Source organism: Drosophila montana, unplaced genomic scaffold, assembly GCF_035044405.1.
Source record: "Drosophila montana isolate Dmon_TW-CO22-7 unplaced genomic scaffold, ASM3504440v1 contig_3841_1, whole genome shotgun sequence".
In the NCBI taxonomy this organism is placed as follows: Eukaryota; Metazoa; Arthropoda; class Insecta; order Diptera; family Drosophilidae; genus Drosophila; species Drosophila montana.
The window spans coordinates 3,448-23,484 of record NW_026998713.1 but is presented as its reverse complement, the minus strand read 5'-3'; the positions used below and the strand labels follow the sequence as shown (position 1 = coordinate 23,484).

Here is a 20,037-nt window from a genome sequence, read left to right as displayed (position 1 = left end):
ATCAAGTGAAGGTCCTGACAAACTTTTAAAATTTAAAAGATGGTTTTGGAGTATTGTAGAAAAAATGAATACGTTAGAAAGACAAGATTTGGTAAGTATTATTTAATTGACCTAAAATACTATTCCAAAGTTTTTGTTCTTTACAGGTATATTTTTGGACAGGATCTCCAGCTTTGCCAGCTTCGGAAGAAGGATTTCAGCCTCTACCATCTGTTACCATACGACCTGCAGATGACTCACATCTTCCTACTGCAAACACTTGTATATCTCGATTGTATATCCCTCTTTATTCCAGCAAATCAATTTTACGTAGTAAAATGCTGATGGCCATTAAATCCAAAAACTTTGGGTTCGTGTGAGCAAATGTTTACCAATCTTTGGTTTATGTTGATATTGACGTATATTTGCTTATTACGAACTTCTTGGTATTTGAGAAATTTCTAGATATTCCACAATTGTAACGAACCACATATGTATGTATAACCATTCCTTTAATTTGGAGCTGACTTTATAAATGTTGCAATAGTTCTGTTTTAAGATAACGTCTTTGAAGAGGCAATCATGAGGTCATTCCTTCCTTGATATAGTTCGAATGGATACAAAACATTAAGGAATTGTTAAAATGAACCAAGATTAAGATGTAGGAGTTAGGTCAAGTTTGCTTTTATTATTACATTTATTTGAATGTAGGAAATGTAATAAACTACAGTATATAAATATGTATATTAACCAGGGAATAAAAATATAATGGTAACCACCTATATAAACTCGAATGACTTATGAGTCTTTATTTAAGTGCGCATAAGAATATGTATAAAACTTCACTCAGACGGGGATGATAAACGCATCATTTCATGCCGTAGTAACTTGGTAAGGATCTCAGAGTTTATAAAATGCGGTAATGATTTGGCGACTGCAGAATTTTACAAGAATTTAAATACATTAGCGGACATTTCCCGCCCCTGCCCGTGTCCGTGCCAAATTTCCCGCCGTGGGAAACTACCTTAAGACCACGTTTAAAAAAAATATATTTGACATAGAATATGCATTTAAGCTTGACGTCAATCGAATGAAGAAGCAGAGCTTTGAGAATAAGTTTGAACTTCCATCGAAGAAAAAGACGATCGGACGAAACTGAAACTTTCTAGAAATCCATTTGTTCAACTTTCACCCAAGAGGAGGATTTTGGAAAACGTGTAAAACTCATTTTTAATAAATTATCATTAAGGTCCTTGGAAAGTAGTTTGAACTCGAAACTTCGGCCATTTTATCATTAACCTGCATTTTCCACCAGGAAGGGGTGCATTTATAAAATATTTGGAACAGTTCAAATAAATTTTTCCACAATATTACATACATGTTCATAAACGGTAAGATATGAAATTTCTAACGGCTTAATTAACAGTCGTTGCCCAACTCAAAAACCACAGTGTTTGCAAAGACAATATAAACAATAAGATGAGCCTCCCTGGCGTTTCACTCTTCAAAGGACACGCCAGCGGAATTGCTTTATGCTCTCCGAAAGCCTGATGAATAGGTGCTGAAGTCGCGGCTTGTTGATGCTGACACGAGCAACGAAGTCAGTTGCCAGCTTGCCTTCAGAAAAGCAGATCGATGGTCCTCTGCGTTGTTCCTTTTTCGAAGTACATTGAGCGATTAAGTTTCGTACTTACGATCGCCGCTTAGTACTTTTGCTTAATCCATAATATGCATGCTCTATATGAATGACATGTTACCTTACGTACTATTGCTAAATTCAAAAGGCAATTTAAGAAATAATAAATATTTATCACAGCGCACCTGGCGCAATATCTATCTTCATAAAATAGATCACGTAAATTGACTTCTTTTATATATATATAATAGTTAGGTATAATTAAAAATTAAGACTAACTTATTTCTAGAGCACTGGCTGCGGGGGCCTTCGGCTTGCTGCTATACTTATTTACATTTTTTATATACATACTAGCGGGTATAACCCGGCCTTGCCCGTGGCACGTATGTTATAAAATCAATGTTCTCAAACAAATTTGAAATGATTTTGAAACTAATCGGACGGTAAATAAATAACTTTCATACAAATGTTTTCCGCCAATTTACCACTGTTGCGAGTGGAATTTCCCAAATCGCTGAAATACGTATTTATTAAGTTCTTATGTAGAGCTGTGAAAATAAGTTTGAAGCAAATCGGACACAACTTTAAACTTCGCCCAAAAAATCTTTAAATCGCATTCCCCCCGAAGAAGTTTGAATTCTGCGAGAAGTGTGAAACACGTCTCAAATGATTTTTCTTATAGATCTTTGGAAACGAATTTGAGCGCGAAACGTCACCCACCAAATTTTTGACCTCCATTTCCACCAAGGAGGAACGTATTTTTCGAAAAGTGTGAAACACCCCTCAAATGAATTTGAACAAAGATCTTTGAAAATAAGTTTCAGGCTGATCGGATGGTAAACAAAAAAGTTACATACAAACGTTTTTCGCGATTTTTCCACACTTGCGGGTGGAATTTCCCGAAACCCCGTCTTAACGTGCACCTACATTACATAAGGTAACTACAGTGAAAATTTCAGCTTCCTAGCTCTTACGGTTTGGGCTGTGCGTTGATCACCAATCAGTCAGTCAGTCAGTCAGTCAGGACAAACAGTTTTATATATAGAGATTACACTTACATATTTACATATTTACATTGGGTTAGGTCATAGAAGGCGATACATGTTTGTTGTTTTAAGGAATTCAATTATTTTGGAGATATTGACATGCCTCCACCGCCTTCGCCGGCGTCTAGTACTTGTAGTGATACCGGTAGTGTTACTTCACACAAGCGCACTAAAAGAATGACTTCTAAAGAAGATGGAAACACTTGCCAAGAGAGCAGAAAAGATGAGGAACTATGGCAACTTAAAGACGTTGTCTTCGTAGAGGACAAAGTGGGCCCGGTTGGAAAAGTTCAATGATGTTACCAATGTTGTCAATGTTGTTACCAAAACTAAAAGCCATCAATGTCGGCTTATAATAAATTATATCATACCTTATTCTTATATGTAAGACACTAGTTTACATCGGCATACATTAGTATATCATCTAGGGAAGGTCATTGATTAAAAAATTGGAAAGTAGCAATGACATTTTTGTTTTGTTTCTGTTCATCTAGGCATGATAAAAATGACTGGTTTTAATACCTTGACCAAGCACATGAATTAGTAGATTAATGCCCAACTCCAAAGTCTTCAGGACGTCAATTTAACATAAAGATGCAATCAAGAAATCTGTCTAGGGTTACGCACAGGATTAGCCGGCGGTAAAGGAATTAAATTCCTAAAATTACCAAGTGATTTTTCATACCTACAAAGTCAATTTTGAAAACGAAAGAAAAGACTGAATAATCTGAAATTTCCGGTTTTCACCAAGTCTCATTAAAAGGGATAGTATCGAAATTGAAAGCAACGGAGGTATAAGACCACTTTCATTTTGATAGACAGAGATTTTTGTTTTTTGACGCTGCAACTAATTTAAGGTGCCACTAAATTGAAGTGGTAATAAAATCTGATTCCGATATTTTACCCTGAACCCAATAAAAATGGGTAAAAAGATAAAAATGTTGTTGTGCAAATGGAAGGAACAAGGAAGCATCTCCGATCCCATAAAGTGTATATATTCTCGATCAGCATCAAAAGCCGAGTTGATTAGTCATGTCCGTCTGTTTGTTCATCCGTTTGTCCGTATTTATGAACGCGTCGTACTAAATATCTTTAAGAGCTTGAGAAACGTTCGTCCTCCTAGTGCTTGCGCAGTACAAGATTATTATGATTTAGCTGTTGCTGCCGCTATGAATAGACTACACTCGGTGTACTATTCTTAAGAATCGGACGAGTGAAAAAGCACAAATGAGGAATGAAAGCGAATTTAAAATAAAAAATAAAAAGTGCAAAACAACAACAGTAATGTCTTCCCCATTTTTTCGATTTTCAGTATTTTGATTTTGGCAAGTTTTGTTAAAGTGGAGGGGACCAAACATCACGTATGTTCGCTTCAAGAAATACTGTTATTTTGCTATTGAAGTTTAACTTCGGTTTTCGGAGATGCTAGGGGTATTAAGACTCAAAAGTATTATTTTTATTTATTTTTAAAAAGAAAATTAAATGATTCTGCCCCTGTAGCCCACTACGCGACTCAATCGAAATTTTAGGGCTTGCCGAGGAATACATATTGTATTCTTGTTAACATTGTAGTTAACAAAAAAAAGAAACATTTACAAACAACATTTATATGTTAACTTCAATTCATTTCCCATTCCTTTTTTTTTGTACTATGAACCCATTGAAAAGGTATAAACAAAAAACAAAACAAAAAGGTATTGCCACCCAACCGAATAAATAAAGCAATTGGGACTACCCGCCAATTTAAGCTACAATTTTAATGCTGTTGTCTTTCAGAATATCCTAATGCGATGGCACAATAAGATCTACTGCTGAAAATTTGGTCAAGATCGGCTAAGAAACACATAAGTTATTAAAGAAATCGTGTTGTTATATTGGCAAGCCACGTGGCTACATGCGCAAAGCGCAAGAAATGCTGTATACATGTTTACTCTTCTAGAGGGTATTATAAATTTGTCATGAAATAACATAGAAGGAGACTAGTCCCTTAGTTTGAAAGCTATCGTCTTAAAATATTGCCTAGGTCCGTTTTTACTGTGGCAAGTAGTACTTATGTCGGAACCGGATCGGAATACTATATCATATAACTGTCATAGGGACGATCGGTCAAAAAGTAGGTTCCTGCATGGAAAACTTGTTTGTTTATTAAGATATCTTGACCGAACTCGGCATTTATTAGCATCACTATGTCTTATATCTTGTTATAAAGGTATGATTTTCAATATGCTCCCTACGAGCTTCACATACTATATCTACAAAAGGAGAAATGTGTACAAGGGTATTAAATCATTGGTGTGTCGAAGGGATCCTTACTTTCCCGTTTTATTTCTATTCAGAATTGCAATTTCGATTATGTTGTATGCAGTACTCTGTGTTTGGTTATTTCAATACTTTTTTTTAATAAGAGCCAATCCTTATGTTCTCTGTGAGATATGATGCCATAATGCGTAGCGCAAGATGCATTTTGTGTTGGTAGAAGGAGGTTCAGGGTATCCGCAAGTAGAATACTTTTGATTAGAGCACTCTTACTTGTTATGACTCTTAATATCAAAAATATAATTGATTTCAGAAGTGTGGAGTCTAAATATTTCAGTACTTCAGCAATCTTCGCTCAATTGCCCCTATTGAGCACTGTCCTTATATATATATAGGCAAATTATTTTAAACAAAAAAATCAACAATGGTCAAATAATTTTTTTTAGACATAGGAGTTCTTTTTCTGGAAGACGAATCTGGCGACTCCTCTGCTCAAGAGGAAGATGGTTCTGAAGATGGCGAATCGGACGATCAATCGGATGAATTTAGTTTCAGCGATCAGCAGCTTGAGCGCCGTAACATTAATCCTAACTCACGCAACGATCTCACCCCACAAACAATGCAATGGGCAATCAGAAGTCGCGACAATGCGCGATCTTCGGTTCGCGTCCCTACTGGTTCCAATTTAGTTTTTATTGATCCTATGGCGTTGCGCCGATCTACTGTGCCAGCCAGCACTGCGGTCAATACGCCATCTGCCGAGTCTCATACAATGGCGACTACCGCAAGCAATTTAGGTCGAGCTTTTGGTATAACAATTCGACAAATATCTGAACTTTTAGCAATTATGTCATACAATGTGACAAATGATATTGAAACCTCTTTAAAAATTCACATTGAGGAAGCTATTGCAGTGCAAGTGAGTATCACATTTGATAAATATACTCATAATGTATATTTAAATCATTTATATTGTGTAAAAGGCATTTGTTGAAAAAAGATTGAAACCAACTTGGGACTGGATGTTTACCGTGATGGACGGAACAGAGGCGCAGTTAAAATTCGGTGCATATTTGACAAACTATACAGATCCAAATCATCCGTTGCATCCCCTCAACCTTAGTGCACAAGCAGCAACAAGTCAAGCATCTACTTCGACTTCTACAACTGTGGGCGTGAATGTGATTGGTAAAGCCGAATGAAAATGGGAATGAAACATTATATTAATCTTATTCAAAAATTAGGTTCAAGTTCTCGACGAGATTTCTTTACATATTGTCTTTCATTAATGCGCGCTCACACATCGGAGCATAGAGATGCACTGCCGGTATTAGACATAACAGCGTTACGCCATATTTCGTACGTGCTTGATGCATTCGTATACTATATGCGTAATGATACTAGCTTTTACGATAAAAACGATTCTATTTCTGGACGAGTAAATAATTTATCGAACTTTGTCGAAACCGATGATACTGACGATGAATTATGTAACATTGGAGATTCTAATACCGAGAGACAGTGTCCTGCCAACTCGTCGTCCAACATAAATATTCGCAAATCCGCATTCTTCACCAGATCCGACTCAACTCTTAGTTTGGGCTGCTCTGCACCAGAAGGGTTCGATCTACCACTTGATATGGCTATGCCACTAGCTGACAAACCACACTTACTGCAACCAAATTCAAAGCGACAGGAGCTTTTTGCTAATCTTCCATTGAATGCAGTTACAACTGTAAAAAACAGCACAGTCAAAAGTAACATTTGCCATCAGGGAACTATTGACCAACCTCCTACAAGGTTAGGATTCTCGAATTTTTTGAAAACCGATGCTCCTGCAAATGCGATTGATGTAACTCAGCATACTACAGATCACGAAAATAATGTAGAGACGGTCGAAATGAATGACGTCAGCCGAGCATATAAAGTCGACGACACTGTAGATTCAAATATTTACGTTCAATTAAAGAAAAAACAGGGCTTGGATGACTTAAAACTACAGAAAGGAACCGAAGGTAAGTACTTTCTCTGACATTGAACAAAAAAAAAAGTTATGATCGATTGCCTATAATTAAGACGAGGAGATAGCTGCCAACAACTTGGCTCCTAGGATAGAACGGTAATTACTTCTATACGAGCATACTTAACCACAGTGTTAAAAACATAATAAATCTTTAAGTTATCCGACATTAAAAAATTCGTGCATATAAGAATTTAATTTTCGACAAACTTTGGTGCCAGCTATCTAATTTACAGAGACAATTCAGACCTCCGATTTAAGTACTGCATTTGCAATTTCATCAAGATTTCCTATAAGCTAAGAGATTAGTTTGCATTAAATCAAAAAAACGAACATGTCTATTTTTAAGTTTGTATGGCAGCTATTTGCCAATAAATCCGGCTATTTTTGGCATATTAAATACCCTGGTAGGCTTAGAAATTACGCAAAGCCAAAAGCTTCCATATACCAGAATGTAAATTTTTACATTTCAATACGTTACGTAAAGCCAAAAGCTTCCGTATATCGGAATGTAATTTTTTACCTATCATTCCCAAGGTTATATAATGGTCCCATCCGGACTATGCAAAGATTCATTACAGTAGTTTAAAAACTAAGATACTAGGTGGCATAGAGATGATACTGTTATGGATTAAGAATGTTTATATATCATGAATTCAGAGGGTTCCCCTTAATTATTATATAAAGTAATGTACTAGTAAAAGTACTCTAGTGCGTTCTTGTAGGAAATTTCAAGTAACCAGTTCCACACTTTAAAAAATGTTATACTTGAATTATTTCTATATGGTTGGTGATTAATAATTAATTGAGTTTGATATTAAGCCCCTTCTGTTTTAATACTCCCTGAAAAAAATATACACACCAGTTGTAGTTTTTAGAAATATGCCCAGCAATGTTTGGTCATTGCTGGACCTTGCTTAGTCTTTATGTGCCTATTTTTATTTGCGGTATATTCGTTTTCACTGATTATATTATTGAACCATGCATTATAGAAATTATTCTCCAACAAATAAAACCATACAAAAAAATATAAGTAACATATAAAATTTTCCTTTAAAAAAACAGTGTATACATCAATTTTACAGCTATTATAACGGTCTTATCATATTCCGAGCGTCTCATTTAAAATTTATCCATATTTGTTGTCGTCTAGTTTTAATAATTTTTATACCTGGAACCCATTGATAATGGGTAAAAAGGATATGTTTTTCTGTATGTAACAGGCAGAAAGAAGCATATACATATATTCTTGATCAGCATCTATAGCCGAGTCAGTCTAGCCATGTTCGTCTGTCCGTTTGAATGCATGCACGCGTCAATAAAAGAGATAGAGGCTTCAAATTTTGAACGCAGGTCCTCCAAGTGCCAGTGCAGTAAGAGTTTGTTTCCGGTAATCGATAACTTTCCCCTTTTCCAAGTAATTGATAAAATATATTGAAATCCTATGTTGATCAAATTTCTTGGGTTTAAGGAGCTAGAGTCACCAAATTTGACATGTTGTTTATTAGCATACACAAATAAAATATCGGCAATTTTATGGCTAGCTATGCATAAAAAAAAAAAATTATTGTATTTTTTAAATAAAAGAATATTCTCTAGCACATTTAGATCTACTGCTGATATTTTCCTAAAGATCGGTTAAGAAGTTATTAAAGAACACGTGGTGTTATAGTGGCAAGAAAGTTTGCGCAAACTGTAAGAATTTCTGTATACATGTGCATCTAAGCATGCACACAAATCGAAGTGCAATTCCAATTGTATCCTATACCGAGCTTTTAATATATTATGATTTTTAATATGTTCCGTATATACTTCACCAAACTGTTTGTTTCCTTAACCAAGAAAATTTAATCTTCGAATATAGCTGTTTTGGCTTCTTTTTATAATATAAATTATAGATTTCTGTAATATTAAATTAAATTTTTATTTGAATGGATAATCAACACGTTAAAGATCACATGGATACGGAGGATGTACAAATGATTGATGTTATGGCTGGAGCGAATACAGCGACGGATCTTTTAATAACAACTCGACCAGAAGTTATTATTGCACCAAGCCAAAATCGCGATGGTATTACAGATGACGTTGCGCCAATACAGAGCTCCTTATCAGTATCAGCAGTTCGTAGCGTTATTGTACGAGCTGGAACATCTACTCTTAAACTAGAATCGGATGACAGTAGTTTGCCCGAATGTAAAAATTCATCGGCTACTTCAATACAACTAAAATGTGATAATTGTCGCGAAAAGCTACCATCCCATGCAGCAGTGTTTCCAATTCGTGGCTCTTTGTTTTACAAGAGCAGTTCTTCGGAGCTGCCATCGTGGAACTTTCTGTTAAGTCGTTGGAAACTGGCTCTTGTTCTATTCGGACGTGTTTTTATGGATGATGTAGGTATGGAACACGGATCTGTATTGCCAGAATTGAGAGGCTTTCCTGTTAAGGAAATGCGCTTTAGACGACATATGGAAAAACTCCGTAATGGACAACAGCGCGACTTGGTTCTTTGTAAACTTGAGCGAAATAGGGAAAGTTTAATTATCCAAACGTTTAAAGAATTAAATGCTCAGTTCGGAACCCAAAATCGACGAGCTCAGCCACCCATTACATTTAACAGAGTTAAGGTGACATTTAAAGACGAACCAGGTGAAGGATCAGGAGTGGCGCGCAGCTTTTATACTTCTATTTCGGAAGCGCTGTTAGCGAGTGCAAAAATGACAAATCTCGATTCTGTACAAGTGGGAGGTACTCATAGTAAGTACGGGGTACCATTCTCGAGCATACTGCGCAGCAGAACCGTTGCCGCCTCAAGTCGTGATCCGCCCACACTGCAGAGGCGAGGAACTGGTAGTAAAATATTATGGCGCACAGCTCGGGAACGTAAGGCATTAAATGCCGAAGCCGAATGCCGTACAACCCATCTAGCAATGGAGGTAAACTAAAACCATTTACCATTTATATATAAGTTTAGTACCATATTTATTTGAATTTAATGTTAATATAGATAACACAGCGGCGGAGAGCTCGAACGACCATTTATCTGTCCACCTCCAACAACTTGGCGAGCGCCTCTATCCCAAGGTTAGTAAAATATTTTATAATCTAAAAACAGAAATTATTAATTGATATGTCTAGATCCACTCGATAAACGCATCGCACGCATCGAAAATAACAGGCATGCTTCTTGAAATACCAACACCTCAACTTCTATCTGTCCTGTCTTCAGATGAGACTCTTAGGCAAAAAGTTAACGAAGCTGTTGACATAATAAATTTTAAGCAAAAGTCGGAAATAAACGTGCAAAGCCAACAGAAAAAACCGCCATCTGCGGCACTTGTTGAACCGATGGACGACGATAATGAGCCATTATTTTACGCTCCGGGGAAACGTGGCTTTTATACCCCACGACAAGGGCTTGCGTCTTTTGAACGAATTAATGCATTTAGAAATATTGGCAGGTTAGAACAAGATGATTGAGTGATACATGGATTCGAAATATCTTCTATTTTTGTTTTTTTTTTAGGCTAATTGGGCTGTGTCTATTGCAAAATGAATTGCTCCCGCTGTTCCTTCAAAGACATGTGTTAAAGTACATGCTTGGTCGAAAAATCAAATTTCATGACCTTGCCTTTTTCGATCCAGCGTTGTATGAATCATTTAGACAAATAATAAAAAATGCCCAAACTAAAGAAGGAGATGAAACCATCAACCGAATGGAGCTTAGTTTTGTGTAGGTGTACTGAAACCTGTCCATAATATTATTATATTAACCCTATGATCATGCTCTTCAGAATTGATTTGATGAAAGAAGAAGGTTGTGGCAACCGTGAATTAATCCCTGGCGGACGCGATGTGCCAGTAACGTCAAGTAACATATTCGAATATATAAGGCGTTACACTGAATATAGGCTCATTAAATCACAAGAGAAGGCACTCGAGGTTAAGTTTACAAATTTTACATAAGTCTGGAAATCTTTAAAATATTTATCCACAATTGCATGAACAGCTTGACCGCAGAAGATTTACGTTTACTCTTGAATGGTGTGGGTGATATCAACGTTTCAACACTGATTTCCTATACAACTTTTAATGACGAATCAAGTGAAGGTCCTGACAAACTTTTAAAATTTAAAAGATGGTTTTGGAGTATTGTAGAAAAAATGAATACGTTAGAAAGACAAGATTTGGTAAGTATTATTTAATTGACCTAAAATACTATTCCAAAGTTTTTGTTCTTTACAGGTATATTTTTGGACAGGATCTCCAGCTTTGCCAGCTTCGGAAGAAGGATTTCAGCCTCTACCATCTGTTACCATACGACCTGCAGATGACTCACATCTTCCTACTGCAAACACTTGTATATCTCGATTGTATATCCCTCTTTATTCCAGCAAATCAATTTTACGTAGTAAAATGCTGATGGCCATTAAATCCAAAAACTTTGGGTTCGTGTGAGCAAATGTTTACCAATCTTTGGTTTATGTTGATATTGACGTATATTTGCTTATTACGAACTTCTTGGTATTTGAGAAATTTCTAGATATTCCACAATTGTAACGAACCACATATGTATGTATAACCATTCCTTTAATTTGGAGCTGACTTTATAAATGTTGCAATAGTTCTGTTTTAAGATAACGTCTTTGAAGAGGAAATCATGAGGTCATTCCTTCCTTGATATAGTTCGACTGGATACAAAACATTAAGGAATTGATAAAATGAACAAAGATTAAGAAGTGGGAGTTAGGTCAAGTTTGCTTTTATTTTTACATTTATTTGAATGTAGGAAATGTAATAAACTACAGTATATAAATATGTATATTAACCAGGGAATACAAATATAATGGTAACCACCTATATAAACTCGAATGATTTATGAGTCTTTATTTAAGTGCGCATAAGAATATGTATAAAACTTCACTCAGACGGGGATGATAAACGCATCATTTCATGCCGTAGTAACTTGGTAAGGATCTCAGAGTTTATAAAATGCGGTAATGATTTGGCGACTGCAGAATTTTACAAGAATTTAAATACATTAGCGGACATTTCCCGCCCCTGCCCGTGTCCGTGCCAAATTTCCCGCCGTGGGAAACTACCTTAAGACCACGTTTAAAAAAAATATATTTGACATAGAATATGCATTTAAGCTTGACGTCAATCGAATGAAGAAGCAGAGCTTTGAGAATAAGTTTGAACTTCCATCGAAGAAAAAGACGATCGGACGAAACTGAAACTTTCTAGAAATCCATTTGTTCAACTTTCACCCAAGAGGAGGATTTTGGAAAACGTGTAAAACTCATTTTTAATAAATTATCATTAAGGTCCTTGGAAAATAGTTTGAACTCGAAACTTCGGCCATTTTATCATTAACCTGCATTTTCCACCAGGAAGGGGTGCATTTATAAAATATTTGGAACAGTTCTAATAAATTTTTCCACAATATTACATACATGTTCATAAACGGTGAGATATGAAATTTCTAACGGCTTAATTAACAGTCGTTGCCCAACTCAAAAACCACAGTGTTTCCAAAGACAATATAAACAATAAGATGAGCCTCCCTGGCGTTTCACTCTTCAAACGACACGCCAGCGGAATTGCTTTATGCTCTCCGAAAGCCGAATGAATAGATGCTGAAGTCGCGGCTTGTTGATGCTGACACGAGCAACGAAGTCAGTTGCCAGCTTGCCTTCAGAAAAGCAGATCGATGGTCCTCTGCGTTGTTTCTTTTTCGAAGTACATTGAGCGATTAAGTTTCGTACTTAAGATCGCAACTTAGTACTTTTGCTTAATCCATAATATGCATGCTCTATATGAATGACATGTTACCTTACGTACTATTGCTAAATTCAAAAGGCAATTTAAGAAATAATAAATATTTATCACAGCGAACCTGGCGCAATATCTATCTTCATAAAATAGATCACGTAAATTGACTTCTTTTATATATATATAATAGTTAGGTATAATTAAAAATTAAGACGAACTTATTTCTAGAGCACTGGCTGCGGGGGCCTTCGGCTTGCTGCTATACTTATTTACATTTTTTATATACATATTACATATTTACATTGGGTTAGGTCATAGAAGGCGATACATGTTTGTTGTTTTAAGGAATTCAATTATTTTGGAGATATTTTCAGGGGTTGGGTTTTCGAGAAGCGATAGGGGGACCTGTTTCGGAATATTTGGTTTTTTAAGTATGAAGTTGCAGTGCAGTTGGTGAGGATATGTTTAATTGTCAGATCATTTGTTGTATGACAGTTTGGGCAGGGTATGATGTTGTCCGGGTTGTTGTAGTGTTGTTGTGTGAATCTTGTGTGTCCTAGTCTGAGTCTAACTATTTTAATTTGGTCGCTGCGTGTAATGTTTTTTTGATTTATATTTTTTAGGTAAAGGGTTGTGTTTGTTGGGTTTGTGTTTAGTTGTTTGTACCATCTGTTGCAGAGCTCTAAGTTTTGTTTGAGTTTATAAGTTAGCTCCTTCGCCAGAAATTTTGTTATGTCAGTAGTGTTGAAGTTGGGGGTATAGTGTAGGGGCATATTGTATGTGGATTTGGCTGTCGTGTCGGCTAGCTCGTTTCCTTCAATGCCACAGTGGCCAGGTATCCAAAGGAGTTTTATTCTAGGGGCAGTTTTTGTGAGGATGGATCTAATGGTTATGGGATATAAGTTGTTGTTGTTGATGTTTCGGACGGATTTTAAGGATGCGAGGGAGTCAGAACAAACTATGTAGTTGCCCGGTCTTTTTTGAATTATTTTTATTGCGTCTAGAATTGCTAGTGTTTCGGCTGAGAGGACTGATGAATGAATGCATCTTTTTAGGATTTCATTTTCGGTGGTGATGGCAAAAGTGGCTGTGCTATTTTGCAAAGAGCCATCTGTGTATATGAATGTATGGTTGTTGTATTTGTCTTTGAGTTCCAGAAATTGTTGTCTGTATACGGTTGGCGGTGTGTTGGATTTGCTAAATTTTTTTAGTGTAGTGTTGATAAGGGAGGGGGAAAATGTCCATTGGGGGGTGGTTGTTTTGTTAGGAAAAGGGAGGTAGGGAATGTTGTGTTGTTTGCATGAGAGGATGATTTTTTCTAGTGTTGACGTTAATTTGCTTCTTTTTTGGGTCCCGTATTGTTTAATGTATTTGTAAAGTGGTGAGTTTGAACTGTGTAGTAGTGTTTTGTATGTTTTAGATGTGATAAGGTCTCTTTTTTCTTCTATTGTGGGTACGTTTGCTTCAAAAAGCAGGTTGGGGATGGGGGTTGAGCGAAGTGCTCCCAGTGAAATGCGAATTGCGGCGTTAAATAAAGTTTTGAGTTTGTTGAGGGTTGATTTAGGTGCGTGGCCGTAGATAAAAAGTGCGTAGTTTATTTTTGAGATTAGGGTTGATTTAGTTATATTTAAAAGCGTGTGTGTGTTGCAGTTTAGTTTCGGGCTTCATAGGCATTTAATTATGTTAAGTTTGTTGTTTAAGGCCGGTTGAATTTGTTTTATGTGTGAGTCCCATCTGTATTTATTGTTTATTGTTAGTCCTAAGATTTTTAGGTTGGAGGCTGAGGGAATTGTGGTATTATTGCATGAAATGTTGCATGTGCAGTTCTGCTTTCGGCAAATGTGTAGGTGTTGGCATTTTTCTAGGGAAAGTGAGGCTCCTGAGTATGAACACCATTCGTGAATTTTTGAGAAAAGGCTGTTGAGGTTGTACGTTTGGTTTTTTTGTCTATTGAGGGGAATAATAAGGAAAAAGTCGACGGCATAGGCACTGAATTGTATTTCTTTTTGTAGGCTGATGATGTAAGCGAGTCTGTTGTAGGCAATTTAGAAAAGAATGACCGATATTGGCGATCCTTGGGGGATGCCGTTGTAGAGGGGATATGGGGAGCTAATGCTATTTTTTATTTTCAGTCTTATTTTTCTGTTTGACATAAAGTTTTTGACGAAGTTAATAATTTTAGGGCCAACTTTCCAGCTGATTAGCTGGTCGACTATAGTGTGCACTCCGACTCTGTCGAAGGCCTTTGAAAAGTCAAGGGCAATGACAGAAATGTGCTTTTTGGTTTTCAGCGACTTGGTTATCAGGTGGTCTGCAAGGAGCAGACCGTCTGAAACCGATTTGCCGTGTTTAAAACCCGATTGGTTGGGGTGGATGAGGTTTTTTTGGGTTACAAACCACCATAGGCGTTTGGCTATTATTTTTCTAAAGTTTTGGATAGGCAGCAGTTAAGTGAAATTGGTCTATAGTTGGTTATTATTGTTTTGTTTGAGTTGGGTTTTAGGATAGGTATGACTAGGCTGGTTTTGTAGGATTGCGGGATGAAGTTGTTGAAAATGGTATTAAATAGGTTTGTGATTCTGGTCATGGGGTAGGATATTCTATTAAGGCCAGGAGTGGTTCCTCTAAGGGAGTGTAGTGCAGCTAGGAGTTCTATTTGTGTAATATCAGATTCTATTGTCTGTGATGTCTCACTGGGAATGTAGTTGGTTTTGGTTGAAGTTTTCGTCTTTGGAGTGGTCTGACCAGTGTTGCGCAAAAAGTTGAGTTATGTGGGATGTGTCTGTCGTGAGTAGGTTGTTATTTGGATCTGTGATACTGTGTATGGTTTTTGTTGGATTAAGTCCGCAGAAACGTCTGATGTTTGACCAGATTTTGTCTGACGGGGTGTTGGGTGAAATTGTGGATGTGAAGTCTGTCATAGCTTTATTTTTTGATATTTTTAGCTCTCTCCGGAAGAGTGCATTAGCTCGTTTGTATTTAATGAGATTTTCTGTACTGTTAAAGTGTTTGAAGGTTTGCCAGGTTTTGAATTTATTTGTCCTAAGTTTGGTCAGGGTCTTATTCCACCATGGGGTGTTTTTGCTGTAGTGTTGTGGGGTTGTCTGAGGTATACTATGATGGGCTGATTGTAGGATTATTTTGTTGAGGATTGTCGCTTCTTTATTGATGTTTGTACTGTTAGGTATAAGTTCGCTTATATCATTGGTTAATTTTGAGAAAAGTTGCCAGTCTGCTTCTTTTGTTTTGAACAGGGGACGAGAAAAGTTTGTTGTTTGAGATTGCGGGAACAGGGAGATTAGGATTGGGAAGTGATCACTTCCATGGAGGTCTTCGAGTATTTTCCAGTTAGTGAGGGGGGTGAGTTGGGGACAGCATAACGAAAGGTCTATATGGGCGAGTGTGTTGTGAGTTGAGAAGTGGGTGGGTGAGCCGTCGTTAAGTATAGTGAGGTTGGCGTTTTGGATAAATTTGGATAGGATTCTGCCTCTTCTGTTGTCTTGATGTGATCCCCAGGAGTGGTGCCAGCTATTGAAGTCGCCTAGTATAATTTGGTTGGTGTTGGTATTGTGCGTTTCAAACTGGTCGCTTAAACATTTAAGTGAAAAAGTTTTGTTGGGAGGAATGTATGTTGAAAAGATTCTGATTTTTGTTTTGGACATGATCTCTATTCCAAGAGTTTCTAGGGGTCTAGGTTGGTTTAATTGAGTGTGTTGTACGGATTTGTGGACTAATATGGCTACTCCACCGAATCGGTTGGAGGCTGTATTTGTATAGATTTGGTAATTTATTGGGACGGGGATGGGGGTATTTGTGTTGTAATAATGGGTTTCTTGGAGGCAAATGACTTGTGGTGAGTATTTTTTTATTATAGTTGAGAGTTCACTGTAGTTGTTTGTGTAACCCTTGATGTTCCATTGAAGTATTATGAGTGACATTTTTGACATTTGGGTGTTATGGGTTTGGTTTAGGTTTAGGTTAAATTAAATTGAGTTTAGGTTATGAGTGTTATGGGTTTGGTTTGATTTAGGTTTAAGTTAAGGTTAAGTGTTAAATTAAATTAATTTTTTTTTTTTTTTTTTTTTTATATGTAATCGCTTTCGCTGTTGTTTGTGTATTTGTTTTTGTTTGAGGTTTTGGATTTGGTTTTAGTGTTTGGTTTGGTTGTTTTGAGGGTGGTAGAAAGATTGTTAGACTTATCTTTAGCATATAGTTTGATTTTTAGGTCTTCAGTGAGGTGTGATGTGTATGGCTTGTTTGTTGCTTTGGTGTGGTGGGTGATGTCGGTATCCATGTCTTCTGGTTCTGGTTCGATCAAGTTAGGTTGCTGTGCAGATGTTGGTGATGGTGCTGGTGGTGTTTTGGTTGATGATGTTGTGTAAGAGGCTGCATTGAGTCTGCTGTGAGCGTGCAGTGCAGCTGAGATGGTTTGGTGTGTTGTTTTAGTAAGGGGTGTGAGTTGGGTGATTGGCGATGTGTTTGTTGGCGTATGTGTATTTGGTTTATTTGGTGCTTGCGTGATGGTTGAGTGTTGTATTGTATTGGTATTGGAGTTTTTGCATAAGATGTTCTGACGTGTTGGCCGTGTCGGTTGTTATAGATGTTAAGTGCGGTTTTGTGGTCTGTTTTTTCTGTAATTTTTATAGCTGTTAGTTCTTGTTGTTTCAAGAATGCAGGGCATTTGCGGTCGAGGGGGCTGTGTTTGTGATCGATATCCGGATTGTTGTTGCAGTTAAGGCAATTTTATTCGTTTTTGCAAAGTTCGTTCTCATTTGTATGTTTTGCGTTTGAGCAGTTTATGCATGTTTCTATGCCTTTACATACTGGTGTTGGATGACCAAAACGGAGGCACTTTCTGCATCGTAGGGGTAAGGGGATGTACGGGCGCACTCGGACTGTTTCGTAGCCGATTCTTATTTTTTCTGGGAGATTCAAGGTTCCGAAAGTTATCATGATGAGTCCAGTTTCTATTAGCATAGTGTTGTTTTCATCAGAGTTTGTGTTTGTTGGTGGTTTTTTTTAAGATTTTTCTAACTTCTGTTACATGTTGTGTTTTTAGTTCCATGAGTATTTCATTTTCGGCTATGCCGCGCAATTCGTTGCAGTAAATGACTCCCTTTGTGGAATTTAGAGTTTTGTGTTCGGTGGCAGTGATTTCAATATTTGTCATTAGTTTTAGTCTTAGTAGTTTGATGGCTTGTAATTTGTTTTTTGTTTTGATTAAGAGTGAGCCGTCTTTTGTTTTCTTGCATGTTTCAACTTCCCCATCGCAAGCGAAGTCAATTGTTTTTTTGATAACGAACGGTGAAACGTTTTCAAAAGTGTTGTTGTCGTTTCGTTTTATTGTTATGTACTTGGGTTCGCCTAGGTTTGTGTTGTTGGATTTTAGTCCGTGTGTTCTTATGTCCGGTGGTTCGTGCATGTTTGTTATTGTTGGGCAAATGCCCGCGATAACTGTTGATGCTGTTTTTGTTGTTTTGTTTTTCGTTTGCGTTTAGTATTTGAAGTTTGTTGAACTTTGTGTTGGTTTTGGTTTGCTGTTTGTCGCGGTTTTAGGTTTTGCTGTAACACATCTTGTCTCTTCGGAGGTTGAAGTGGTACTGTTGACTTCTTTTATTTTTGCAAAGTGGGAGAAGTTCTCGTCTCAGCCAATAACATGCATGCAAGGTCTATCGCTTCCAAATAAATAAATTTTGTTAGTATTCTAGCGCTGACCATGACCTATCCCAAATTTGTATTTACATGTTGTGGTCTGAGGTTTGCTGGGTAACAAATCTGTATTCTTAAGTTGATAATATTCAGATAAATTCTATACATTTAATTATAAGCTATACTTTTATTTCCCAACTCATATAACGTCAAAGATTTGATTACAATAATAAATTAAAGATCTTTGTGAAAATTTATTCGAGGCATGTTTTACACTTCTCGTAAAACCCGCCACACTTGGATGATAAATGCGGGCTAAGGGGAAGTGTTAAGATTCGGTCTAACAGTTTTAAACTTATTATCAAATTACAGGTTAAAGCGTGAATAACTATTTTTCAAACTATTTTGTTTTAAGATATTGAGCAAACTCGTCATTTCTTAGCTTATTTTTAAGTTTCCCTTTTTTTTTTAAATTCTTATCAATATCGGCCTTGTTACGGGCAGCAATGCGATAAAAAAAATATATATATAGTTAAGTACCACACAAAACAAAATATATCAGATTCTTCTCATTATGCCTGACTGGACGAAGAAATACATGATAGAGCATTTGAATGTGTGTGCCTTTTGCCACCACAGGCACAAAGGGCACACAATTGAAGAAAAAATCTCTGGCTCGCGACAAATGCCGCGATCTACTTGTGCGCACATGCACACAACACAAACATATGTATGTTTGTAGATCTCGGGGTTTTTGAGAAGCTATGCAGGAAGAAGGAGATGCACACAAGTGCACAAAGCAATAAGTGTGAGCGAGGCGCACTCTGCACACGCATATACACATATGTATGTGTTTGGGCTGAAAAGATTTAATACTAACATACATATATTACGAAACAGCATCAGCCGCAGCAACGTTGTGCGCTGAGCGGGATGCGGCTTCATACTGAACGTTCGGCTGTCGAGGCCGGCGTTCGGCTGCCACTCTCAGCAGTCTTACTTTGTCTGGGCACACTAAAATGGTCGCGGTCACCCATGGGGCTCAGTCGTTGACGATTTATCGGTATCCGATTATTCCGACATTTGACAAGTCTATGCATTGTATGGTTAGTGGCGTGACTCTAGACATTTTTGAACGGAAGAGCGGTTTTTGTTGTTAGGAGCAAACAAAGTAAGAAATAAAAAGATCCAGAGTCAAGTGCAAGCCGGCCGCATACAAAATTAGTCTTAAATCATAGAAAAAGGCGAATTTTCACCAGAGGAGCGGATTGGCCACCACCTCTGGATGGTTTTTTTAAATAAATTTAAATCGTTCAAATTGAAGAAAGAATGGCGGTCGAATAATTAATATTAAATGATCATAATTTTATATTAATTTAATTATTATTATCATAATTATTTAATTTATTTATTATTAATTGTAAGAAGCGCTATTATTTATAGGTAGCAGCCACGCGCAGGCGGCCACGACATGCAATGATCAATTAATCATAATCTTCATTTATGATAGACTTAAATTAATTTATTCGTCCTAGGTGTTAGTGTCGTCAAGCCGTTTTCGCGTCTGCTCTACAAAGATGAATTATAAAAATTGTAAAATATGTTAAGTGCTAATTTATTAAATGTCTTTGTGTAAGTAAAAGTGAAATGTTCGAGTAAGGAGTTACGGTGGGTGA

General features: G+C 36.9%; 1 protein-coding gene and 2 long non-coding RNA genes across 3 annotated transcripts; 2 read left to right on the top strand and 1 right to left on the bottom strand.

The window, feature by feature from the left end:
• Positions 1–330: 330 nt before the first annotated feature.
• Positions 331–773, top strand: LOC135438066 (uncharacterized). Its single transcript, XR_010437829.1, has 2 exons — positions 331–473; positions 539–773. It is a non-coding gene; the product is annotated as an uncharacterized LOC135438066 (long non-coding RNA).
• A 1,889-nt stretch (positions 774–2,662) lies between these two features.
• Positions 2,663–3,387, bottom strand: LOC135438062 (uncharacterized). Its single transcript, XR_010437822.1, has 3 exons — positions 3,184–3,387; positions 3,033–3,085; positions 2,663–2,915 (listed from the first exon to the last, which is right to left on the bottom strand). It is a non-coding gene; the product is annotated as an uncharacterized LOC135438062 (long non-coding RNA).
• A 1,972-nt stretch (positions 3,388–5,359) lies between these two features.
• LOC135438064 (E3 ubiquitin-protein ligase hyd-like) lies at positions 5,360–11,809 on the top strand (the record flags this gene model as incomplete). The annotated part of the gene is given in 11 exon segments (XM_064696185.1): positions 5,360–5,836; positions 5,901–6,105; positions 6,162–6,932; positions 8,891–9,846; positions 9,849–9,873; positions 9,945–10,021; positions 10,076–10,398; positions 10,464–10,670; positions 10,732–10,897; positions 10,900–11,127; positions 11,183–11,809. Coding segments are annotated over 11 exon segments (3,648 nt in total), but the record flags the coding sequence as incomplete, so codon positions are not given.
• Positions 11,810–20,037: the final 8,228 nt, after the last annotated feature.